Below are 25925 nucleotides of genomic sequence, written 5' to 3' on the forward strand. Positions count from 1 at the left end.
CACCAGACATTATGTGCCTCTTGATAGAACATAATACCACTGATGACACTGGCCAGAAAAAAAGTTAAACCTGAACTGGATCAAACCTCTAGATCCCTCTTCCAATTTACAGCTCTGGGACAGAGGAACAAGTTAAACTGTACTTCGGGGAAACAATCAGCAAAATTCAGATGCTAGGAAACTACCAAACAAGCAATCTGGTTCTTCAGCTAATAAACTGCAAAGGAAAAGATGGTGGGGGATGGGGGGCGGGGGAACTTATGAATTAAGAAACTTAAAAGACCAGTCTTAGACTCTGGTTTAGACAAGATGGGTATGTGTGTGCGTGCGTGCATGTGTGTGTGTGTGTGTGTGTGTGTGTGTGTATCCATATAAACATTTATATATCTGTAGAGAAATTATGACATTTATAAGACAATTGGTAGAAAGTCAACATCAGTGGAATATTTGATCTGAAATAACTACTTTCATTTCCTGTTATGTGTGCTAATGGACTGGTGGCAATGTTATATACTATACGATGTACACTAAATATTTACAGATGAAACAGTGTGATACTTGGGACTTTCTTCAAAGCGATAAAGGAGAGAAACAAGTGGATGGGCAGAAGTGGCCATGGTTGCTGAGTCTGGGTGATGTGTATACAGAGGTTCCATCTATTTTTGTGTATGTTCAAAATTCTTAATAAAACATTCAGGAATAGAGAGGGGAAGATGCCAAGAATGCACCTGGAAAAAACCACCACCAATGGCACTCTCCAAGTATCACTGGGCCAGCTACTCAAACTGGCCTCTCTACTCACCTTGTTCTGTTTCAGAGCACTTTTCTCTTTCATGTGGGGACAATCTTTCCCAGTGACAATGGCCTTAATGTCTGCAACAGGAACTGATAAATGATGGGAATTAGTCTCTGGAAGTTCATGCTGCAAGCTGGTCAGTGCCTGCATCAGTGCTGGAAGGGAGGTACTGGGGCAGATGCATAGGAAGCCTCAGCCCCAAACTCCAAGGGCTGCTGTATGAGCTCAGTGAGGGTGGTGGGAAGGATGGTCTTGTACTGTTCCCTCCTTCTTGGTCACTCCTGCAGACCACAGCCCAGTGAGGCTGTGTCAAAGCTAACTGAGGGTTACTTCAGGGCTCTTGGATTTATACCCCCAAGGAACGGGACCTTGGTGACTCCCTTCCCCTCTCCTTCACAATAATGGCGATGATGATGCCATCATTGCCAACAGCAGTGGCAGCTGCTAACAGTTATGCTGACTACCTGCCAACCACTCTTCTAAGTGCTTTGCATACATTACTCATGCAATCCTCTTAGAGGAAAGTGTGGCTATTATTCCCACTTTACAGGAGAAGAGACCAAGGCAGAGGGGAGAACTTGCAATTAATTAGAATTCAAGTTAATTAGGAGCAAAGCCAGGATTTGAATGTGGGCAGTCTGGCTTCACAGCTTCTCCTCTTAACTACTGCCTTTCGACTTAGTCATGTACCACCCTTTACAATCTACACAATACATTCACACCTGTGAACTCATTGTTTCTCCAAACCACCCCACCGAGTAGGCCAGGTAGAGGAAATCGCTGACAGATAAGGAAACAGGTCCAGAGAGGTAACAGGTACAAGCCCAGATGATCAGCTACAAACAGCTGGACTAGAACTCCTGTCTCCTGACAAGTCCAGCGACCGTGACACATCAACAGAGAAATGAACCTACTTTTCTCCTGCAGGGATTCAAATGTCACCTCCCCTTGTGGGTTGTCATCCAAGTCACCATAGTGAAGGACCTTGTGGTTCAGTGCCAACCGGCAGTACCAGAACCGTTCTGGAACACAAGGGAAGCCAAACAGGTGAGCAACGACAGTACTGGGAAAGGCCTGGGCACAAAAGGGGCCATCCAGGCAGGCTCTTCCCAGCACCAAGGATTGCCCCATCTCCTCTCACCTTGCCTTCGGCGGTTCCCAATCTTTCGGAAGCTGCTGCCCTCACAGAGCCGGTTCAGGCGCTGCTGCTTGATCAGCTCAAGGATCTCGGGCTGGATCTTCTCCCTCAGCTCCCTGGGGCGGACACACACTGGAGTGAGCGGAAGGTCATGGGGACAGTGGAGCTCTGGAAGGAAAGCAGAGCTGGCAGCCACCTCCTCCGCCAGCCTCCCCTGAGATGGAACTTACACAATTGGCGGGGACTGGAAGTCATCCTGACTCATCCTCTCAGACTGGCGCAGTCGTAGAATCTCAGAGTAACTCAGGCTACGCAATTTGCTCTTGAACTGATCCAAAGAGTTGGGTTTGGAGGGCAAAGCTCGAGTGATTTGCTCTCGGACGACTTGCATAACCTAAGAGGAGAAGAACCCAGCCAACTCACACCACTACTCTTGAGAAATGGACAGGCCTATTATGGAGCACCAAGGCTCCTTCCTGCCCCAGGGTCTTGAGCAGGGCAGGCACCACAGACATCTGCTGGGTGAGTAAGGTATACCTTCTTAAACGGTTATTCAGGTCACATGACTGACACTGATAGATGCTTTATTTCCCATATATTTCAATTGGTCAATGGTGTGGGGGAAATGAGCATGGATTTTTGTAGTCAGAAAGAAATGGGTTCACATCTTGACTCTGTCCCTTCAGCAAGTCACTTAACATCCTTAGGTGTGCATCTACTCATCTCTAAACCGAGAGAAAGGAAGACACATCTCCTGATAGGTGTTGCCATAAAGAATATGAGATACCAGCCGGTTGCAGTAGCTCATGCTTTGGGAGGCTGAGGCAGGCGGATCACCTGAGGTCAGGAGTTTGAGACCAGCCTGGCCCAACATGGTGAAACCACGTCTCTACTAAAAATACAAAAATTAGCCAGGTGTGGTGGCTCACGCCTGTAGTCCCAGCTACTCAGGAGGCTGAAGTAGAAGGATCACTTCAACCTCGGAGGTGGAGGTTGCAGTGAGCCGAGACAGTGCCACTGCACTCCAGCCTGGGTGACAAGAGTGAAACTCTGTCTCAAAAAAACAAACAAACGAATAGAAAGGCAGGCGCAGTGCCTGGCACGCTATGGTGTTTTAAAAAAATGCATTGGTCCCCTTAAAACAACTATTAAAGAAAACAACAGGATACCACACTGCATGCACAGTATGATCTTGCTAATGAAGGAAAAACCTGTAGGGGATAAAAAAGACTAGAGGAAAACAAAAATGTTTGTCACTGGATGGTGTAAATACAGGTAACTTTATTCTTTATACTTTCCAAATTTTTTATGATGAGATGATCAACTTCAAAACACTCGACCCCTAGATGATCAGCTTTTGAGGGCCTGGCACAACAGTGCTCTGCATAGAGTGAGGACTGAAAGCACCGAGGGATTAACTATCGATTAAGTACTCAGGGTGTGCACATCATGCCAGTCCACTCTTCTCTCCTAACCTTCCCAGTTCACAAAACTACAGCAGTACCTGCACAGTAAGCACTCAATAAACCACAGTGAGTCTTCTAATGCTTATCCTCCTGACCTCTGGAGGACGGGAGGGACAGGTGCTAACTTCAATGGACAAATGAGGGCCTACGGCATCAAGTGGAAGACAAGCTCAAGGTCACAGAGGGAGCAACAACCAGATGGGGCTGAGGCTCCCCAATGCCTCAGTCTTGTGACTCAGTTCTGCAGACCAAGCTGCTTTTCCAGCTCAGGGATTCTCCAGGTGCCAGCCAGCTGTCAAAGGCTGTCGTGTGATGGTCTCCTCCCGTGGGCCTCAGAGCAGCCCGGAGACACTGACCTTGTTGAAGTCCTCTGCTGTTGCCCTCATCTCCTTCCAGGTCTTGTTCAACAGCTGGATGCAGATTCCAAAGAGCTCTTCAAAGGCTCGGTCATGGGTAAAGAACATCGGGTGGTAGTCATTGCGTCCTTCATTTGCTGTGGAAGTGAAAAAACAGGGAGAAGATGAAGCCTCTGTCCACAAGGGCCTGGGAGCTCATGTCTGGAAACTTTGCACCAAAGTCCCGAGGAACAAAAGCAGCCCAAGGCGCGCAGTTAACAGGGAGCGTGGGATGGGCGTTTCTCATGTCCTTAGCTTTCTTCTCCAGGGTGCATTTTCTTGCCTTCCCTCTACCCTGTTACAGACTCAGCCAGCCCTTACCCACAGGCATGGGGTAGCTTTGGAATATGATTCAAATTGCCAGTTCAAACAAAGCAACAACCATGATTCCCATAAATAAGGATAAGATGGAATTATCAGCTGATGCAGTGATTTAAAACAAAAAACAAAATTAAAAACCCACCTAAGGTTGTCTAGTCCCACTGACATCTTTTTTTTTTTTTTTTTAAGATAGAGTCTCACTCTGTCGCCCAGGCTGGAATGCAGTGGCATGACTATGCTCACTATAGCCTTGACCTCCTGACACAGTGATCCTCCTGCCTCAGCTTCCTGAGTAGTTGGGACCAGAGGCATGCACTACCAGTTGGCTAATTTTTGTTTTTGTTTTTTTTTTTTTTAGAGATGGGGTCTCACTATGTTGCCCAGACTGGTTTTGGACTCCTGGGCTCAAGTGATCCTCCTGCCTCAGTCTCCCAAAGTGCTGAGATTACAGGTGTGAACCACCACGCCCGACCCCACTGACATGTAACTGTTTATAATTTCGAGTCTCACTGAGCTCTTGATGACAAGGAATGGCTGAAGAAGAGGGAGCTGCAGAGACTTACGTAGTTCCCCAACCTGCAGGATTTCACAGAGCATTTTGGTGAGCTCAATGGCACTGCGGCCAAAGGGGCATTCATGTTTGTCTTCCCGGCTACTGTTCTCCAAGACAATCTGTCGGGGGAAGAGAAAGGGAGGATTAGGGAGATGAAGGAGGAAGGCAGGAGATGTGGCACCAGGACTGAGAAGGCCAGCTCGCCTGCCTTTACCCGGATGTAGGTGTCCTGGTGGACTTTAGCCAAGTACAGCATGTTGTCCAAGGCCAGCATTCCAGGAGGAGTCTGGGTAAAGTCCATGGCTGGATTGATGTGGTTCTAGAGAAATAAAGACACCCAATTTGAGATGCGGCAGTCTCCGTGTGTGCAGGGACCTGAGGGGATGCCCTCTCGCCTCTCCTCTTGATGCTGCTACCACTCAGCACCCACCTCTGTCCTAGCTCTTTTCACACCCATCACCACCACTGAACTGTGAGCTCTTGAGTGCTGGACGGTGGCTGCCTCACCATGCATCCCAGAACCTACTTCACATGCTGCTGCACACTGAGTAGGTACGCAAGAAATACTTCTTCCAGTTAACCCCATCCTCAAGCCCTACTCTATCACAAAATATTCACACTAGCTTTGCAAAGAACCTAGCAGTTTGGGTAAGAGGACAGGTCCCCTCTCTACCCACTCTAGCTGACCGCAACCCCACTACAGATGGATTCGTTTCACAGGGCCAAACTTTGCACATAAACTCACAGACTCACCATCAACAAAGCAAAGCAAGCATTAAAGCTCCACCAGCTTCCTAACTGTCATCTATTCCAAGGCCACCATGGGGTTGGTTGTCAGAGCTCTGTCTGGGTGGGACCACTGACTTCCCATCAGGGGAGAGGGCCTACCACCGTCTATGCTCTGAGGTACTTACGGTAAATCCCAGCATTTTGTAGTCCTTTGTGTACATGGCTTTGCGTTTTTCGGTCCCACTCCCAGGGGCATTGCTAGGATCAGACTCTGCGTCAAATGCAATCCTCCTCAGTTCAAATATGATGTCCCTTTGAGCCTGCGCGGTGAAACAGACAGTCAGCAGGTGAATCGGCTAACCAAGGGAGCAAGGAAAAGAAACAGTGGGTCAGGCTTTTCTGGGCCAAACTTTGGCCCCAATCAATCCCTTAGGAGGCATCACCTCTACCACAGCAGGACAGAAATGGGCTTGGCTCATGGTACAGATCATGCTAGATTTTCTAGGGCAGATGCAAACTACTTCTGCAGACAAAGACCAAGCACAGTGCCTGGCACATAGACTAAGGCTGGACTGCACCACAGCCATGAGAAAACAGCTGCCCCACTTAGCACCTACCTGGTCATTGGGGTCCATCTTGGTCATCATCCTTTCTTCCAGAAGGTTAAAGGTTAGGACTTGAAGGACATACAGCTGATGGGCCATCTCAGTTTTGATGGGGCGGTTCCCTCGGATCACATGCTAGAAAAAGCACAGGCAGGGAGCAGGGGACTGAACTGATCTCTTTTAATGAAGGGCCACATCCATGCTAAGGAAAAGGAATGTATGTTGGGAAGGGAACAGAGCTTTCCTCCCACACACAAGGACTTCATATTCTAGAAGGCGATGGAGCATGAATGGGCTTGGTTCAGGCAGAAATGACTCACTGCAGGCCTGAAAGGCGCCATCCCTTCCTCTGCATTCCCCTGGGCAGGGCAAGTAGAGTGAAGGCAGGGGCTATACCCAACCACACCAGAAATGGGGGAGGCTACTCCATCAAGGCTATGATACAGAACATTGGGGGCTGGACCTTCCTCCAATCAGGCATTTCACAGGCCTACTAAATGCAAAACAATAGATGGTGTGCATGGAGGCAGAGTTGTTTTTCCCTTAGAAAAATAAAATGTTTTGGATGGCTTCACCCAGCAGAGAGGCTTTGGGAAAGGCCATTTTCTTTCAATGATACTGAGATAGCAACACAAAGGAGGAACGGTTCACTCTCCCACCAGCTCCCTCCCACGGCCCTCTCCTTCCTTCCTTCCGCTCATTTGTCCTCTCCTCTCTCCTATCACTCTGTCCCTGCTCCCTGTGCCGCCCACACCATGTCCCTCTCCCTCCTGACTCTCCCTCCCCACTGTCTCTGTGCCCCCACATTCCCCTGTCGGTTCATCACCTCCTCCTTTGTCCCTCTGATGCCCACACCCCACTTTAGGTCCCCTGGTCCTGTCTCATGTTCTGTCTCTGTCTTTCTCTTGCATGCTATGTCTCCCTCTGTCTGTCCTAGCTGATCAACCCTTGATTACATTCCTGTCTCTCACCATCCTGTCCTCACTCCCACAATATCCTGCTTCCCTTCTTGCTCCCTTGTATTTGTCACTCCCTCTGTCTCACCCACCATTATGAATCCTGTCCCTCTTGGTTTTTTCTTGCCCAAATGAGACTCTCCTCCATTTTCCACATGTACCACCACTATGTCCTTCAATTTTCCTACTCAGTAGCTCTGTCTCTAGGGCTGTGCTGTCCAGTATAGCAGCCACTAGCCATATGCGGCTATTTGCATTTAAATCAGTTAAAACAAATTTAAGTTGAAAATTTGGTTCCTTAGTTGCACCAGCCACATTTTAAGTGCTTAGTAGTCACCGTGGCTAGCGGCTACAGCAATGCAGATACGGAACACTTCCATTAACAGAGTTCTACTGAATAGCAATGCTCTAGAGCGCTCTGACTTTAGAGAGGTATCTGACTCAGTATCTTTTTAAAGCTCCTTCTAACTTTGGATCAGCTCTCCCTAGAGTTTGCTCTGACTCTAGATCAATCTCTTTAGACCTGTGAGGTCCAGTTTGGTAGCCCCCAGGCCCATGAAATGTTGTTAGGCCAAACTGAGAGGTGCTGTGAGTATAAATGCATACCGGATCTTGAAGCCTTAGTAGGAAAAAAGAAAATGTAAAATGTCTTATTAATAATATTTCATATTTATTACTTGTTGAAATGGTAACGTTTTCGATATCATGGGCTGAATAAAATATATTATTGAACTTAATGTCCCTATTCCTTTTTCATGCTGCTACTAAAATGTTTAAAATCATGTGCATGGTTTGGGTTCTATGTCCACTGGACGGTCCTGCTCTAGACCTCTTCCCCTACTGTGACTCCAGTGCTCTCTCCTTTTTCTAGCTGTTTCTCTAGATCTACACTTCCTAATACAGCAGCCATGAGCCACATACGGATATTTAAATTTAAAATGAAATTAAAATTATAAATTAGGTCCTCAGCCACAACAGACTTATTTAAAGTACTACACATGACTAGTGGCCACCATTGTGGACAGCACTTCCATAGCACATGCTAACATGCTGGAGTTAGGCCTCTGCCTGCATCCCTCCCTCCCTCTGAATCGGTGATCATGTCCAGTCCTGTAGCTCCCACCCTGTCACAGGCACGCCCTCTGTCTCTTAAGCGTGAGATCGCTCTTCTTAGCTCAGTCTCACTGTTTCTTTCATCTCTCTAGCCTTACTCTCTTGTTCTCTGCTCTGTGCCCCCTGCCCCATAACTTCCCTTCCTTCCCACTCCCCCCAGTCTCTCTCATGGCCAGGGGCTCTTCCCTGCCATCGCCACTTCTTTTCCCCTCCATACCTCTTCCTTTGCCTCACTCTGAGGTTTTCTTCTCCACTGCTCCCTCTCTCTACCTTCGTCTATCCTATTCCTCTCTCCTCACTCTTCTCCCTAATTTATAAAACAGCTTTGAATAGAGGTAGAAGTTAATGTAATTCTGATTTTCATTCTCTTTAATTCTCTTTCTCCAACTTAAGAAACATCAGGGCAGGAAGGTAATTAATTATCCTAGCATCAATGGCTTAAAGAAGTACAGCTCCAGTCTGATGAGTGACAGTTTGAGGTTTTACCTGAAGTCTCACTTAACTGTCAAGTATCTCAGGGTCTTAGTTCTCCGGCTTGACTCAGTGAAATCCCTGGACTTCAGTGACCATGCATTAGCCATTTCCTGCCAGGCCACTTAAGTCCTGAGTCCTGATGCTGAACTGCCTTCTATAGTGAAATCTTTACTTGTTCACAAGGTTTGTCCAGAAATGAGTTGAACTTCTAACCCGATTAAATAGTAAGTCTCAAACATAATTAAATTTCCCTCAGAAGGGCGCACTCATCCCCACACATGCAGAAGAGGGTGACCAGGACAGCTGCTCAGGAGTGTAGGCAGGAATGTGTGGGAACCTGTGTACTCCTGTCACTTGTGGGCTTGGGGCCCCTCCTGCCAGGCTGGTAGCTGGGTGTGACCAGGGAAGCAGCCAGCAGGGAGAAGCTGGTTCTGCAAGGTGAAGTCTGGCAGACTCTGCATTTTAGAGCAGCTGACTGCTCAGCTTCACAAGTGCTCAGAGCTTACTTCTTCAATCCTATCACCTCTGCATCCTGTTCTGCCAATACGAGCAAAGTGCTTACTGAGTGCCAGACACCCTGCTAAGCACAGTATGTATATTAGCTCACTTAGTCCTCATATCCAGATGAGCAAACTGAAGTCCAGAGAAGTTATGTGAAATGCTCAAGATCAAAGATTGGAAAATGGGGACTCCAAAGTCCATGTTTAGCTTAAGTCTTAAACTTGACTTCTAATTTTTCATTTTATTCCCTTCATGTGGTCTCCCAGGTTTCCCTTGTTTCTGACAGTTGATAAAGTTGCCTCCTTTTTTTTTGAGACAGAGTTTCGCTCTTGTTGTCCAGGCTAGAGCGCAATGGCCTGGTCTCAGCTCACTGCAACCTCCACCTCCCGGGTTTCAAGCAATTCTCCTGCCTCAGCCTCCTGAGTAGCTGGGATTACAGGTGCCCATCACCACGCCCGGCTAATTTTTGTATTTTTAGTAAAGACAAGGTTTCACTATGTCGGTCAGGCTGGTCTCGAACTCCTGACCTCAGGCAATCCACCCGCCTCAGCCTCCCAAAATGCTGGGATTACAGGTGTGAGCCACCACGTCCAGCCAAAGTTGCCTCCTTTTAATTCAGATCCTTGGCTCTCCTCCTCCACTCCCACCGGCCCCACCTCCCAACATCAGCCCTACTCCACCCCACAGGTGGTAACAGGGATTTATACCTCTTTCCAGATCCCCCTGCCAGCTCCTGCTCTGCTCTCCTCCCTCAGGCACCCCTTAGCAAACACATGTCTTTCATGTGCTCTTTCTAAAATGAAAATCTGGTTACCTCACAAGCTCAATTAAATGCCCTCAGCTGTCCTTAGGAATGAGACTAACCTTTCCTGATCTGGTCCTCGCTACCTCTCTAGCCTCCTCACCTACTTGCTCCTTGCTCTGTGCCTAATCACACACTCCTTCTGGGTTCTGGCTGCCCTCTGACTGAAATTCCTGTTATTCCCGGTCTGCCTACTCATCCTCTAAGGGTCACCTGAAGACATTCCTCTAAAGGTTTCCGGAAACACTCTTCTTCAAGGCAGAAATCACTGCTCCTCCTCCATCCTTTCCTAGACCACAAACCCAGATCACACCCCACTATGATCACTAGTCTTTCCTACCAGGCCAGAAGGTCTTTGAGAGCAAATACACTTGCTTACTTAGTTCTGTCAGTGCCCTACACAATTCAGATTTTTAATCAGTGTCAGCTGGATGAGTTATTTTCCCCCTTCGTGCCTATTTTAACATATTCCCTCTGGATAAAAATTCTGGAGTTGCAGGGCAACAAACAGTAGAGCTGGCCCCGGTCCCTCCCTGGATGCACTGCAATTGCTGGTGAGATGGCTGCCTAGAGGCAACTCTGCTCACAGAGGATCACGGGAGAAAGCTCTTCAGTTCAAGAGGTATTTACCTATTGATAAGGTTCCTCTGTGTGTCCTCCTCACTCATTAATAATTTCAATAATAATATATTAACAATAACAGTAATAATTGTTGTTAATAGTAACAAAATAGTAACAAAATACAGCGTGTTCCAGGAACTCACATTCAGGATTATAGACCGGAGATGCTTCTGTGCAAATGCATTTGCCATATCCTGTGGAGGAAAATAAGCAAATATAAGGCAGGATGGCAGGCACACACCTGTGACTACTATCGAGAGGAAGGTGATGTCAAAATTCTGGGCCTTTTTTGCTTTCTTAAATTTTTTCCTCCCAAATGAAAAGTGGGTGAATGAACGAAAATCCACTGACCATCAGATGTATTTTACACTCTGCAACATTCCCTATTTTTGTGAGTGCAAAGTAATTCAAATAGGATTTCCTTTCCTAATGGCACAATCAACTCCACTGTCTTCAAAGAGAGATGAGGACTGCTTGAAGATGAGACGCTTGTGTCACAAGGACATTGCACATGGACACAGAGCAGTGTGATGGTTTCTAAGCCACATGCATCGTGCCAGGTAGATCCCACTGCTAAGGCTAGAAGGAACTCTAGTGAAGCACTGACTCCAAACAAGGAAGGGCTTTGGTCCAGCAACCCCCTCCCACCCTACAGCAGACGGCTGGGGTCTGGACGCTCTACAACAGTAAGTAGTCTAGGCTTCAGTTCTAACTGGCTTAGAGAACAATGGGTCTGGTGTTTTGGGTAATTTTTTATAACAGGCTCACCTTTTTTATAATATTTGATCCAGACTTTGATAGTTATGCTTTATTTATTTAGCCCACCCAGGAAATCAAGTATCCTACATAAATGAATCTTCCAGGGAGCAAAGCTTTAAGGGTTCTCTCAGAACCATTATTTTGACCATTCTTATGCAAATCTTTTAAAGACATATTATATACATTTATTTCTGAAGTGACTACAGTGATAATTTAATCACTGCTAAGGAGTCGGCTTCATCAAAAAGAACATCAGTGATTATTCTGTGTTGTGACACTGTGATACCCTGAGGAGCTATTGAGATGTGAAGCTATTTTCCCATAAACAAAATGGTCCCAGATTACAATGCCTTTAATTTTTCTGACAGCTTTTCATAATTCTTGTCTCCTCCTTCCAATGTCGACCATCACTTCTTACTGATGTTAATTACCATGACTTCATTTTCTAAACTGCTGCCTTCATTTAATTTTATAGAGAATCCTAAATCAGTGGGCCTGAGGGAGCTGTCACACCTCTCCTATGGAGTAGTATCTGTGAGCTCTGTGTCATTTTTCTCAGAGCTGAAAGGCCCCTCTGTCACACTTCTGGATTTCTAGCCATATTCCAAATGGCTAATGCTGCCAGGAACATTAAATTTTACTTTGCATTCTCTGAATACATACTGGCTAGCAGAGGAGGACAGTGGCCTAGAAACTTCTCTGGTAACTATAGAAGGTCGACTGAGATTAAATCTTGCTGTGGACAACTCATAAGGTGGGTAATTGACAGTGGTCTGCAGCTAGAATATAAAGGTCTTAGACCAAAAGCTTCTCTGTGGTGTCAGGGGGAGGCACTTATCCCCTTTCATCTCCTCGCAAAGCTGACCTCTCTAAAGCTCCCTATAATGAAGAAATGAGCATCCAAATTCCCTTTTGTCGATTGTCTAAACCTTTTCGGATTCCCACGGTCTAGTAAGAGTCCAAAAAGGGCATGGATACCTTTTCTCTTCCACTAAAGCAAGTAAGAAGGTGACGCATCCATGGTATTGTCTAGATCAAAGTTACGAGCTGTTTCTGAGTCTGGTCTTCCCTAGTTGAACTACAGACCCATGCAAAGGCAAGTTATAAAGGAAGGCTGGGGCCACACTCCCTGGGGCAGGTACCCTCTTAATCCTTTCTGTGACTCTAATCTGCAGTACTTCCCTAAGTGTCCTGACAAAGGAGATTCACAGCACACAACCTTTCTCTGGGTCTTGGCATGCCCTGAACATCTAGATCAGACCATGAGATTCTTGCCTAGCTTTGATTTCCCCACCTGCAAGATCCGGGGCCCTTTCCACATGGCAGTGCTACTTACAGTGACAGGCAGGTCTAGAGGATTAAGGTGCTTGTCCTGCCGGCAGAAAGCAAAAGCACAGAGAGAAGCAGACGGAATGAGCTTTCAGCTTACATTCAAACAAGGACCGGGAAGGCAGATTAACAGAGCCAAGCCATCCAAGAAAGACAAGGACAGACAGAACCACAGATGCTTCTGGTCTTCCCTCTAGAATCTACCAAGAGCTGGGTACATACATGATCCCACTTGAATTTCATCTTACTGAGCCCATGAGATTGTCAGAGAACTAAAATGTCTTACTTTTAACACCACTTGGGCTTTTCTCAGAGAAATCTAGAATGTTAGTATTGGAAGGGCTGTCAGAGATCATTTAAACTGGCCCTTTCATTTTACAGAAAGAGAAACTGAGACCCAAAGAGGTTACAAACACTTGCCCAGCCAGCAGCAGGGAGAATACTTAGTCCCAGGCCCCTCGGCTCTTAGGTCAGTGCTTGTTCCACCACCCAGCTGATTCTTAGTTTCCTCATTTGTGAAACAGGGATCTTGTTTTTCCTCGGACATCCTTGTGAGGTAAACAAGGCAGATGTTGTTGCTCCCATGTGACAGGTGAGTAAACTAAGGTTCACAGAGGCAGAGCTATCTGCATAATGTCACAGTTAATGAACAGGGGAAGGCAGATGTTTAGAATCTCCATCAGAGAACCTTTAAACATAAGATTTAGTGTGAAATCCCATTCATATTGGACTCCTTGGACTCAGCGTACCCACAGGGTCTCCTCTTCCTTATTCTTGATTCTGTAACCCAGGAGTTGGCAAACTATGGCCATATTAGGCTTGTTGCCTGTTTTTGTAAATAAGATTTTATTGGAAGACAGCCATACCCATTCATTTACCTACTGGCCGAGGCTGCTTTTGGCTACAATGGCAAGGTTGAGTAGCTATCACATAGACCATATGGCCCATAAAGTCAAACATATTTATTCTCTGGCCCTTTAGAGGAAAAAGTTTGAAGGGCCCTGCTCTCATCTAAGACCCAGCTGGTTTCCCCTCATAGTTCTTCCCTGGGTCTTCCTTAGCAAAGCCACCCTGCTGGGCTCCAGACCAGACAGCTAGGAGGAAGAACTCTTGGGAAAATGGCTGGATTTGTGCTCTCTGCATAGCAAAGAGTGCATGGGGTGAGAATTATCTCAGAAGAGCCCAGATGAAAAATGTGAAAAGGCAGCCACAGACCTGTCGTTTGTCCTCAGGAGCCTTCAGAAAAAGTGCATTAATCAGTGCAATGGCGTAGGTCTGAATCTCCTGGTTGGAGCTGTGTCAATGGAGAAAGAAGGCAGAGGGAGATTAGAAGACTGAACAGCAAGATGATGCTTAGAAATGGTTTAAAACAATCACTCACAGATTATAAGCAAATAATGATCTGGAGCTCAGTCTCAAAAGCATTCAAAGTGGGCATGCTCTTGACCCAGCAATTTCACTAATAGGAATTTATCCTAAGACAGTAATCAGAGAGCTATGCAAGATTTACTGACAAGGCGTTTCATTAAAGTACTACTTAAAACAGAATGGAAAGTAATCCAAATGGTCACATTAGCCAACATTTATACATATGAGAATCTTAAGTAGTTAGTCAAAGTCATGTTTTAGGGTAAAGATTCTTAACCTGGGATTCAGGGATGGGCTTAGAGTATTTGTGAACCCCAGGAATGATACAGAAATTATTCTATGTAGCTTGCCAACTAAGTGGTATTTTTTCCAAACTGGTGAGAGTATATACTTGTTACCAGATTTTCAAAGGTGTCTAGATTGCAAAAAAGACTTGGAACTACCCTTTTAGAAAAATCTTTGACTTGGAGAAATGTTCAAGATGTATTATTCAGTTAAAAAAAATCAAGGTACACACAGTATATATAATGAGATCCCGATTTTGTTAAAAATATGCATAAAAATACTGAAGGGACATTCAATTTAATGTTTAACAGTGGGTATGTCTGGAGGTGAGATAATGGGCAAATAATTTACTTTTTGCATTTTTCTGTATTTTTAAAGTCTTTGACTATAAACTTATTTTATTATGAACAAACGAAATAACTACAATCATTCTCTGGAATCTTACAATCCTGGTACTTGACATCTCCACCTGCCATGTCTTGGGTGCATTCTGTGGCTGTCTTTCCAGAGGGTCTGATGGGCTTCCTGGTTAGTCACATGGTACCCAGGGAGTCTAACAGAGGGCAGTAAGTGTCCCTCAGCCCAAATAGGAAAGCATATAAGTTCTGGTGACAGCTGTGGGCTGAAAGTATTGGCTCCTATGAAATGCCATGTTCCCCTATCATCCCTAGGGAGGCAACTGGGGCCACTCTGAATTCAGAGACAAAAAAAACCAGAGAGGTAGATGTGAGGTTACAGGAAAATCAGAATTCTCTATCTGGAGTTTAAAATGTCCCTCTCACCTTAATCAACCTTGGTGGCTCGCTGGGTATGAAAGCTGAGGCTAGACCAGGCATGGTGACTCACACCTGTAGTCCCAGCTACTCAGGAGGCTGGGGTGGGAGGACTGCTTGTGCCCAACAGTTTGAGACCAGCCTGGACAACACGGCGACACCCTGTCTCTACAAAAATAAAAAAAAACTAGCCAGGTGTTGCGGAGTGTGCCTGTGATTCCAGCTACTCAGGAGGCTGAGATGGGGAGGATCGCTTGAGCCTGCAGTGAGTTATGATCATGCCACTGCGCTCCAGCCTGGGCGGCAGAGTGAGACCCTGTCTCAAAAAAGAAAAGCAAAGAAAGCTGAGGCTGAAAATTCCTTAAAAGTGACAAGGAGAAATCAGAGTTGCAAAGAAATAATTGTGCTTTCTTTTTACTTGGATTAGTGGGGAAAAACAAGTTGGGAGCATAGCTGAGTGAAGACAGGGCCACTGTAAACTCCCAAATCTGGGAGCTATGACTTCCCCTCGAACTGGTGGGGGATTCTGGCAACATTCTGACAATGTCTAAAAAAACAGAAGTGAACAACAGTCAGAAGAGAATCAACAGGAGTGCCACCACTGTTTTGCAAAGTCCAGCCTCCTTACATGGTGTAGGTTGGTTGGAAGTGAGGTAAAAACAGCGGAGATGGGAGAAACATTGCTCCAATGGGTTCATTTGTCATATGGTCTCAGTATCTGGTAAAATGTTTTAGGATGTGATAAGAGTCTCAACAAACAAAGGAAAAAAGCCCCTGAATTTACTGAATACCTAACCCAGGTTGGCCTCTATGCTGGACCTTTTTAAAATCTCCTTTGATCCTCACAGTGTGAGAGGTGAAGGTGATTAACCTATTCTAGAGATGAAGAAACTGAGGCCAGAAGAGACTAGGTTACTTGCTGATGGCAGAGACCTAGTACGCAGAAGAGCCTGGATTTGAACTGATATTCCAAACTCACACCTGTGTGATATTTCTTACAAATCACCCACAGTGCATCATCGGTTCAGTGAGCATTCATTCAACAAGTACTAATTGAGCCTCTACTTAAATCAAAACAGGGGATACAACAATGATTGGTCTCTGTTTCAAGGGGGCTCTATGTTCAAAATGGGCAACAGATAATAAAAATCCAGTATTTTATATAATTATCATAGGTACAGAGACTACTGGGCCCATGTGAGAAAGCATCTCATTTTGCCTGGTACCACCCTGGTATGGGAAGACTGGGAAAATCTTCATTTTATCCTAAGGGGCAGAGAGAGTTACAGAGGATTTTGGGCAGGAGCATGACATGATCAAGTCTGAATGATGGGAGAAATTCTGGCAGGAGTGTGGAAGAGGTGATGAATGAAGAAGCCAACCAGCAGCTTGGAATATAAGCAAAGCAGAGTAGGATTGGAAGACTTAAAATAAGAGGAGAAAAGAGGACAGACAAGTGAAGGGAGGGAGGTGTAGGGTTTTTTACTCACACCTGGAGGTGTGAGATGAGCTGTCCCACGGTGATTTCCTCGGCTATCTTCTGGTACAGACTCTGGCTGTTCAAGACCATGCTCTCCAGGATGGCCAGGGACCTCTGAAGGATTGACACGTCCACCATGGGCTGGCTCACATACCCTGCAATCTAGACCCAGAGATGGCACATCAATTGAGAAGCTCAGGGCCCAAGAAAGATAGAAGCTTAGCATCTGATGCTAGCCCTTGAAGCTCTCTCTGCTTCACATTTGGGCAGCTGTTGCTAGGTGGATAGTGGTATCTGGTTTACGGCTGCCCTGGCCAATGTGCCAGGGATTCCCTTGGCGTGGATACCTTAATCTCAGATTATAGTATCCACTTAATTGTGTTTCCTCAAAATCTAAAAGCTTAATTCTTTTTATCAAAATAAGGGTTCCAGTTTGAGAAAGTGGGGTATAAAAAGCAGAGGATTTTACTGATACCGGGATCTCATTTTATCTCCATGTACCTCCCCTGACACACACTCCCCCTAAACACACTTAGACTTTGAGAGGTAGAAAGGACCTTGAAGCCTTTTACTCTAATCCTTCTTCTCAGTCCCCATTATAATATCCTTGACACATGGTCATTTCACTTGTGTCCAGTGTCGGGGAGTCCCAATGTCCTAAGCCAATGATAGCTGAAGTTCTAGGGCAGCAGATACAATATTATTCATTGGTTTTAGTTCAGTTTTCTGAATTGACACTGCTCCTTTGTGTAAAAGAAAGGAGGGTAAAACCAGAAGTACCCTCTCCTACCCACTGAACTTAGTCTGACAATCCAAACAGGCTACCTTGCAGATTTGTAAATAGAAGGCAAATTTACAAATGAAATGCAAATTTTTTTTATATATATACAAAAAGAAGAGAGAGCTCAGGAAGTCGGTCAAAAGACTCAGGGCTAGTACTGGTTGACTGGCTGGCTTTATCCCCAGTCTCACTGACAATCTAATTCTACTTTGATCATATTTAGTTCTGACGGTCCAGTTCCATCTCAGTGCAGGCCCTGAGAATATAACAAAATGCAAATCTTTCAGAAGCCACAGAAGACTAGAGCTTGAGGATGAAAAATCTGGCCCCAGGGAATATAAAGCTGATCTCACCAGAATGGCAATATTGCCTGTATCTCCCCTTAAGCCTTGTGAACTGGCAGCTGAGGGAGGAGAGAAAGACAGAATGTTGGAGGCCTCACCTGCTTAATAAAGGTGATTGAAACCATGTCCCAGGAGACAATGCCATGGTCCATGAGCTCTAGGAAGGCAGTCAGGGTGAATGCCAGCATCTCACTGTAGCTGAGACACGTGCAACACACACACAAAATAGACAAAGATTCAGATCGGGAAACACAGGTGTGAGGGCAGCCACAAAAAAGATGAATTTTAATGTGAACACCCCATGGGAAATCAGTCGATGCAACTGTAACTGTAAGTGCCTGTGTGCACACCTAGCCAGTGTAGAGCAGATTCAGCCCAGGTATCTATCGCTGCAAAAAAAAAAAAAAAAAAAAAAAAAAAAAAAAGTTGCTGGGTAATTAGATCTTCCTTCTCCATATGCTTCATCCCAGGGACACAGAATCACTTATCTATTTCCCAAGACCAAAGAAGACATTGGACCTTTGTCAAACTCCAACACCTGTTGGGAGAACCTAAGGAAGTGTAAGTGCCATGTTAACCTTTGGGCCAAGAGGCAGTACAGTGCAGGAGATGGGTTCAGTTCCTGTCCACCTTACTAACCAAGCAAATTTTATCTTTTCAAAATTCAATTTCTTCCTCTGTAAAATCAAGTTAGTCTCACAGCGTTAACCTCACAGGGTTGTGGAGATGACAAGATGATGATGTATGCAAAGCTCTTATTCTAGTGCTGGTAGAGAATAAGGATTAAAATGTTTTCTCTTTTTTCTCTTCTCCTTATACATTTAATCCTTTATACATCTGTACAGTGCTCTAGAATTAACAGATGATATTCCTATTTACAAAGCATGTTCAGACACATTCTCATTAACAATACTTCTCACAATAATACTGCAAGGTAGCTATTATTATCTTCAGGCTAAAGAGAGTGAAACTAAGGCCAGTCTAACCCTGCACCCTTGGGAGACTGTAGAACTATGTCAGTGCTGACGGCAGCTGAAGGCTTTAGGACTTCAATACAGCTGGAAGATCCAATATGTAAAACAAATATCTACGATTAGTTACTCGATTTGGCTGACAATTTCAATAGTTGATCTATGGGCTGAGAAGATTTCTGACTCCCTCTTTGGCAGGTTAGGCTCCAAGCACCTGTTTACTGACTGCTGCTCACAAGGCACAGCTGCCCACCGCATGCATGTCAACTCTGGGGTATGGTGAAGACGCTTGTGGGTATCACAAAGTTCTGGTCTCCTCCTCCCTGTGCAAAAGTGTGGCAGGGAGATGGTGAATGGGTAGGTTGAAACCTGTGGTAAACACAAAGGAAGGCCTGTGTGTGTGTGTGTGTGTGTGTGTGTGTATGGGGTGGGAGGTGACTGGAGAGGGAGGAGCAGGGGATGATTACAAACAGACACCTGGGAGATACTGGACCATCTGCTCACTAACCCTCATCAAACCAAACATTTCCAGCAATTAACAGGTCTGTCACGATGTGACCGCTCTCCTCCTGACTTCTCTAGCCCCTATTTTCACTGCTCACTTGGCACAGTACTGTTTTGTACTATTATTTAATTTGTGAGCCCAAATAGACTACACGATTTAGAATCACAATATGGAATTATATCTCTTGGTATGGACTCTAGTGCTTGGCACACTGCTCTGCACACAGGTGGTATTCAATAAACTCCTTATTTGACTCAAGGGAAATGAGACTAGGATGCTCTGTGGGATGTAGTAAATCGTCGAAGTCCTTGGAACGAGACCTTAGTCATACTCACTGGGACAAGAGCTTGGTTCCACTTTCCACGAGCCTTGTCAGCACAATGATGCCATCCATGTTGATGAACTCAGTAGCGAAAGTCACGTCGGCAGAGAGCTTGGCCAGCTCCTTCATGGCATCCAGCCGGGTCTCCATGTTGGATGACTGGGTCCTCTCCATCAGCTGGCGTGCAGCCCGGGACTAGGAGGCCAGGGACAAGATATGTGCCATCTGCTCCTTGGAGCAGGTTACTACTCTGTGGATAGCTCACAGAGGCCCTTCTGTGGACATCCAAACCTGAGGCAGAACTAGTTTTTTCACACAGCTTAGGAGTTGCTAAATAAATGTTTGTGGAATCAATCAGGGAGTTATTAGTATGCCAAAACCAATCTGTAGTTATCTGCATCTTTTCTGTACTGCTTTGGCCTATGGATTTAAAAAATTCCTACCAAGGGAATACTGGAGGCATCTGGGAGGCCCACTAACGATGGTAAGTCACAGAGAAACAGATACTGGTTTAATAGAGGAAGGTTTTCTATTTAAGCTGTCTTGCTGGGTGCGTGGCTCATGCCTGTAATCCCAAGGCTTTGAAAGGCCAAGGCAGGATTGCTTGAAGCCAGGAGTTAGACACCAGCCTGGGCAACAGAGTGACACCCTGACTCCAAAAAATTTTTTAAAATGAGCCAGGTGTGGTGGTGCACACCTGTAGTCCTAGCTACTCAGGAGGCTGAGGTGGGAAGACTGCTTGAGCCCAGGAATTCAAGGTTGCAGTGAGCTAGGACTGCACCACTGCACTGCAGCCTGCATAACAGAGCAAGACTCTCTCTCAAAAATAAAAAATAAAATAAAATTGGCCAGGCACAGTGGCTTACACCTGTAATCCCAGCACTTTGGGAGGCCAAGGCGGGCAGATCACGAGGTCAGGAGTTCGAGACCAACCTGACCAACATGATGAAACCCCGTCTCTACTAAAAACACAAAAATTAGCTGGGCATGGTGGCATGCGCCTGTAATCCCAGCTACTCAGGAGGCTGAGGCAGGAGAATTGCTTGAACCCAGGAGGCAGAGGCTGCAGTGAGCTGAGATCGTGCCACTGCACTCCAGCCTGGGCAACAGAGTGAGACTCCATCTCAAAAAAAATAAAATAAAATAAAATAAAATTTATAAAACTGTTAGACAGCAGAAGAGGTTTCTCTTGAGGTATTAAGCTCCCTGTCAGCAGAAGCAATCAAGGAGAATCTGGACAACCATCTGTCAAAGACACTGCAGAAGGGATTCTTGCATTGGGTGAAGAATTTAATCTGATGTCCTCTAAGGTCCCTTTTAATCCTAAAATGTGAAAAGCCTGGCAATTTTTTAAAAACTTTCTCTTAAAATCCATATGATTGTTCCTCAAAGTGACAGTTCTGGGGAAACTTTAAGAACATCAAGGAGCCAGAAACAATTTCCCAATCATTTTTTGAAAACGAAGGCTGGTGAAGACAAAACCTCCTCCTGGCACATGAACTTTTCCTAGCAGGATGCCTGCCTCCTTTTCTGCAAGCTGCGGCTAAAATCCCTCCTCTAGTATTCACTGGGCTTTCCTTCTGCTGAGCTCGTTACTACATAGTGCCTCACAATTTATTGTTTCATCATTCTCTGTTTTTTGGGTGTTAATTTAATGTTCTCCACTAGAAAGCAAGAGACTTAAGAACAAAAACACTCCTGTCTTCTTTCCTTTTTCTCAGTGTTAAGCAAGTGACTGGAGCCCAATTCCTGCTGCCGCCAAGGAGTCAGGCCTGCTGGCCCTCTCCCCTTTGCCTCTCCTCTTTTACTATTACAAAGCTGGCCCTTCAAAGCACAGTGCTCTCTGCAATACAGAAGCCCTCGCTATCTCTACAGTGGAGAAAATGTGCACCACGGGAAAAGGCCATAGCATAGAACAATCTGAAGAGCACTGGTCTGCATCCCACTTAGAAACCTCCAACTCCAAATGTCAATTTTCCTCCTGAGATAGAATTTCTGGGCTGCTGCCTCCCGCTCCAGAGAGATGTGCTTCTGGGAAAGTCAACTACACTGTGCAAGAGGTCTGTGAAATGTGTCGGCACTTCCATAAAAGTGAGTAACTCCCAGACTGTCGTATTAAATTACCAGATCTTAGGAGGGAAGAATGAAGTCCTTAAGATGAGAAGAGTTCAGGAGAAGAGCGGGAGGCAGAAGAACATGATGGGAGGAATATGGGCCTAGAGTCAGACAGACCTGGGTCTGAGAGCGGGCTTGGCTACTTTATTAGCTGTGTGACAAGTGGCAAGTAATTTAACCTCTCTAACCCTCAGTTTCCTTGCCTACAGAATGGGGCTATCAAGAGTACCTATCTCATGGGATGTCTGTAAAGATTAGATGATTTAATTACACAAAGTATTTAGCAAAATAAGGCATTCAGTAAACGTTGGCTGATATCACTTCATACCTCCCCTCCTCTCAGATGAACCAGTCTCTCTCTGCACCAAGAAAAGAGGTGCCATCATGCCCTTAATTTTCTGGCTGCCCTTCTACAAATGTAACCAAAGGTGCAACCATATTGGCTGTCTTCTTCATGGGCCTAGCAGTCAAAGTGATTCCCTTTACCTGGGCTTTGAGTCCTTCCTCTCCTGGTCCACTAAGGTCCTGTTCTATTGATTACCTGCTTTCCTGCACCTTCAACCTTCCTCTCTTCCATCTGAACACATTCTTAAGGGCACATAAAAAATTGCAACAGAAACAACCACCACGAAGGGTCAGAAAGGTGGGGAACTGGGCAGATGGGGACAGGAGTTGCGGGGAGACCTTTTGCTACATCTCTGTGAAAATTTTTGATTTGTGAAACACATGAATGCTTTACCTGCTTTTAAAAAGCACATCTTTTTGACTCCACGTCCCCTTCGCGTTATCACCTTCTCTGTGTTTTAAAACCAAGCTTCTTGATACAGCAGTAGACTCAAAGTCCTCACTGTTTTACCTTTCTTTTACTTGACCCACTTCAGTCTGGCCACCTGGCCTCCCCACCATAACTTTTTTGTGAGTGTCACCAGTGTCCTCTAACCTCCCAAGTCATTAGACAGCTTTTCTGCTCTCAGTTTACTAAATCTCTCTGCTTATTAAAAATTGCAGACATTACTCTCCTCAGTCCTGACACTCTCCCTGCCCAAAGCTCCTCAGTCACTTCACCTTCTTGGTGTTCTTTCTACCCTTCTGGTTGCTTCCTTAGTGACCTTTAAGGGCTGCTCTCACAGAAACCAGGGTCATCCTCCATTCTCCCTTTTCCTTCCACATCCAGCATATCACCATATTCATAAAGCTTACCTCCTAGATACTCTTCATATCCATCCTTTCATCTCCATTACCATTTGCCTTCACTGGGCTGTTAACATTCCTTATTAGCCTCTTCAAAGGTTCCTACTACCACCAACCTTCTTCTTAAGGCCCATCTTCCACATGGTCACTAAAGTGATCTTTCTAAAACTTAAAATCTAAACATAACATATCTTCCTGCTTAAAATTCTTCAATGTCCTCAGTTTCCTTCTGGACAGAGTTGAAACCTATGAGTAGGCCATCAAGGAACCTTGAATATCTGGCTTCTCAATGACTGCTACAAGCCTCCAGCCACCCAGCACTCCTGCTTTTCCCAAACACAGCATACCTCTGTGCCTTGGCATATGCTGATTTCTCTGACTGGAATACTTTTCTTTTCTTATTTCTCTAGCTAATTCTTGCTCATCCTTTAACATCTGAGCTAAGTGACGCCTTCTCTGGCAAGACTTTCTGGAAATCTCCAGGCTGAGTTAGGTGGTCCCCTTTGTGAGTTCCCATAGCTCCCTAAGCAACTTTCTCTCAAGACCCTTGAGACAGGCCTTCTATTGCATTTGTTTACTCCCCACTAGGTGGTGAGAACCAAGACAGACTTATTTTCCTGTACTATTTCCTGATACAAAAAGACTGACTTTCTTATCTCCAGAGTCCTTATTTCTAGAACAGAGCCTGGCCCATGGTAGGTGCTCATATTTGTTTGTGACATGAATAAACTCCTAAGGAAGAAAGAATACCTACCGGGGAGATAGCCAGTTGTAAGATTGTCCCATTCTTAATGTCACTGCGAGTCTGGGTAGTGAAAAATAAACAAAAAAAAGTAACTAAGATAAAATGTTAAAGTGGTACAAGCAAGTTGAATCAACAATAATGTTTTGTCTTTTTTACAGTAGATGTAACTGAGGCTCTTCAGTCGGGCCCTCTTCTCCTGCTTATTCCTTGGCAAAGAGTTTCTAAGATCCTCCTCTAGCACCCTGGGCACTCAGGAAGTAAAAGCCACCTTTTTCTAGCCACTAGGGAAGAACAAGGGCTGGTGTTTCCCAGTCTGTCCGGAGAGTGACTCTTTACCCAACACATGGAAGCTACCTGGATGCTGAGTGAAGATAAATAGTGCCGTCTCCTTGGGTCGTTTACTTCCAAGCAAGGCCCGTATTGATTTTGCCTCTCCCTGTACTAACCTGTTCGGTGATGTACAGCTGAGGACCATCTGCGTAACGGAGGGTATAATACTCTGGGTTTGGCAACGACCACCTATGCAAGAGAAAAACAGTATATCCCACTTGGCCACTCTCTTGTTCAGAAGCTGCTCATAAGTAATTTTCAAAAGAGTTGCTCAAGGGATTGGGTGGCCTATTTGGAATACAGCAGAAAAAAACAAAGCTTTAGGTTGTCATGTTGAAAAAATCATGGCCTCAGCCTTTTGTAAAGATGAGCACCACAATAGGAGGTGTGCAGAACTGAGGAGGGGTCTCAGATCCTACCTCAATAGGGCAATGCTAGACTTTAAGGAAAAAATTAAGAAGTATAAACGTCTTAGGGGTATGGTTGTCAACTGTACTTCCTTCCCAAGACAATGACTCCCAAGACCCCCATGCTGAGGACCTGCCTAACTGGAGATCCTTCCCAGAACTCCCCTCAAGGTGTGGGAGTGCTCTTTCAGTCGGAGCTGCCACTGTTGAAAACGAGGTCCGTTTCAACCTACCCATCACAAACTTCCTTGATAATGGATGCCAGGGGCCGTTTCTGAAAGAGAGAGAGAGAAAGCCTTCAACAGCAGCAACATCCTACTCATGCCAAGGTTCTGACAAGAGGGCTGCCAAGCAGGGTCAAGCTGGGGCATGAGAATGAACTTCTTTCCTAACAGCTTTTGTTGAAGAGGAAGCCTCTCCCAAGCCATGGTGACCGACCTTCCCTAGGGTGGGCCAGGCCCAAAGCTTAGCCTTCCTGTTGCTGGTTCTTACTCTTGATGCCGGTGGTCCCCATCCCTCAAGATGTCCTCTGCCATGCGCTCCCCAGGTGCCTTTCCTTGAACCACTGCTTCTCACTTCAGGAGCATACCTGGTCGATTTCAAGGAGCTGGGCGTTAGCACCTGGCCACTCAATGGCCACTTTGACAATGTCTGACGGTGGTGGCATCGTTCCCAATGGGCTCTAATTCTGCGAGACAAAAACACAGACACGGCTGCCTGGGGAGAAAGAATCAGAAAGGTGGAAAAACAGTATTTCTTCATTTTTCACTCTTGTTACATGTTTTGAAGAGTCTGAAGACAGACACTGCATAAAGTAACACATGAAACTACTTGGTTTGAATTTTTCTAGATCATACCACAACTTCTGCTTAGGATTTTGTCTCTTGAGATTAAATCAGCAAGAAGAAATGGGACAAACTATCTATCATCCATAGATCAGCCAGTAGCAAGATGTGCCAATGTGGCGCTTCAGTTTAAGAGTCAAGAAGACTCAGTGGTAGAGGAATGTATTTACTGCAAATTCCTGTCTTGAGACCTTGGGAGGAGAGAAGCATATGCTCCGAGACAGATAAGAATAGACAGCCTTTTCTTGGTTGAGTGGTTAGCTGGAGGAGCCAGGCTACTTCTTTCTGCAGTCATCCTAGGAAGATCCCAGCGTCAGCAGGGCCCAGCTACATGCTCTCTTGCTTCCTCCGCACTCATCGATGCCACCCCTTTCCCCTCAAAGGACACAATGCAAAGCCTCCTCTGTGTGGGACGACATCAGAAAATGGGGAAGATAACTGGGACAGGAAATGCTATTTTCGTCCCTGCTGCCAAGGGCAAGGGCGGCTGACAACTCAAGTGGAGAGAGGTAAAGATATCCTCACACAAGGGCCCCTCTTATAAGGACAAGGCTTTGCAAGTACCTCTGACCCCCTCCCCCACTTCTCTCCAAAATAAAGGAAAATAAATCATCCTGAGCAAGTCTGGAAGATGGGCCCATGTGACTGGTATCCTAGGCAACTCTGATAGCTTACTGGTATTCCAAGCAGTAACTAAAGCATTCTCTCTCCAAGGTCTGACAAAGGGAAGTCACTTGGCTGATGGATTATTTCAATGTATATTTACACTCCTTGCCTACAAGTTCAGGAGAGGCCTCTCTCTTAATGAAAAAGACCTTTCTGCATCCTCCAGGTTTAGCCATTCACCCACAATTCATGCCTCACTGATGGGGACCACCTGCCTCTCCTGGCGTACGAAGCATAGC

General features: G+C 45.6%; 1 protein-coding gene across 11 annotated transcripts in view; it reads right to left on the reverse strand.

The window, feature by feature from the left end:
* Window positions 1-25925, reverse strand: part of ELMO2 (engulfment and cell motility 2) — a 40615-nt gene that overhangs the window by 3589 nt on the left and 11101 nt on the right. For 2 of the 11 annotated variants that reach the window (XM_031004853.3, XM_055373112.2), the window contains 19 exons: window positions 24765-24863; window positions 24409-24449; window positions 23885-23957; window positions 23448-23498; window positions 19401-19582; window positions 17688-17787; window positions 16475-16626; window positions 13774-13852; window positions 12566-12601; window positions 10614-10664; window positions 6016-6138; window positions 5584-5718; window positions 4884-4988; window positions 4680-4788; window positions 3757-3893; window positions 2165-2328; window positions 1938-2050; window positions 1711-1818; window positions 803-885 (listed from right to left, as the gene is read on the reverse strand). In XM_031004853.3, the coding sequence (XP_030860713.1) occupies window positions 803-885; window positions 1711-1818; window positions 1938-2050; window positions 2165-2328; window positions 3757-3893; window positions 4680-4788; window positions 4884-4988; window positions 5584-5718; window positions 6016-6138; window positions 10614-10664; window positions 12566-12601; window positions 13774-13852; window positions 16475-16626; window positions 17688-17787; window positions 19401-19582; window positions 23448-23498; window positions 23885-23957; window positions 24409-24449; window positions 24765-24842 (1920 nt within the window). In that variant the 5' untranslated portion in view covers window positions 24843-24863. Of the gene's footprint in view, window positions 1-802; window positions 886-1710; window positions 1819-1937; window positions 2051-2164; window positions 2329-3756; window positions 3894-4679; window positions 4789-4883; window positions 4989-5583; window positions 5719-6015; window positions 6139-7051; window positions 10541-10613; window positions 10665-12565; window positions 12602-13773; window positions 13853-14993; window positions 15013-16474; window positions 16627-17687; window positions 17788-19400; window positions 19583-23447; window positions 23499-23884; window positions 23958-24408; window positions 24450-24667; window positions 24893-25925 lie in introns of those variants that run through there. The other 9 variants (XM_031004852.3, XM_031004854.3, XM_019017379.3 and 6 more) reach the window with 8 other exon arrangements.

This window comes from Gorilla gorilla, chromosome 21 (genome assembly GCF_029281585.2).
Source record: "Gorilla gorilla gorilla isolate KB3781 chromosome 21, NHGRI_mGorGor1-v2.1_pri, whole genome shotgun sequence".
NCBI lineage: Eukaryota > Metazoa > Chordata > Mammalia > Primates > Hominidae > Gorilla > Gorilla gorilla.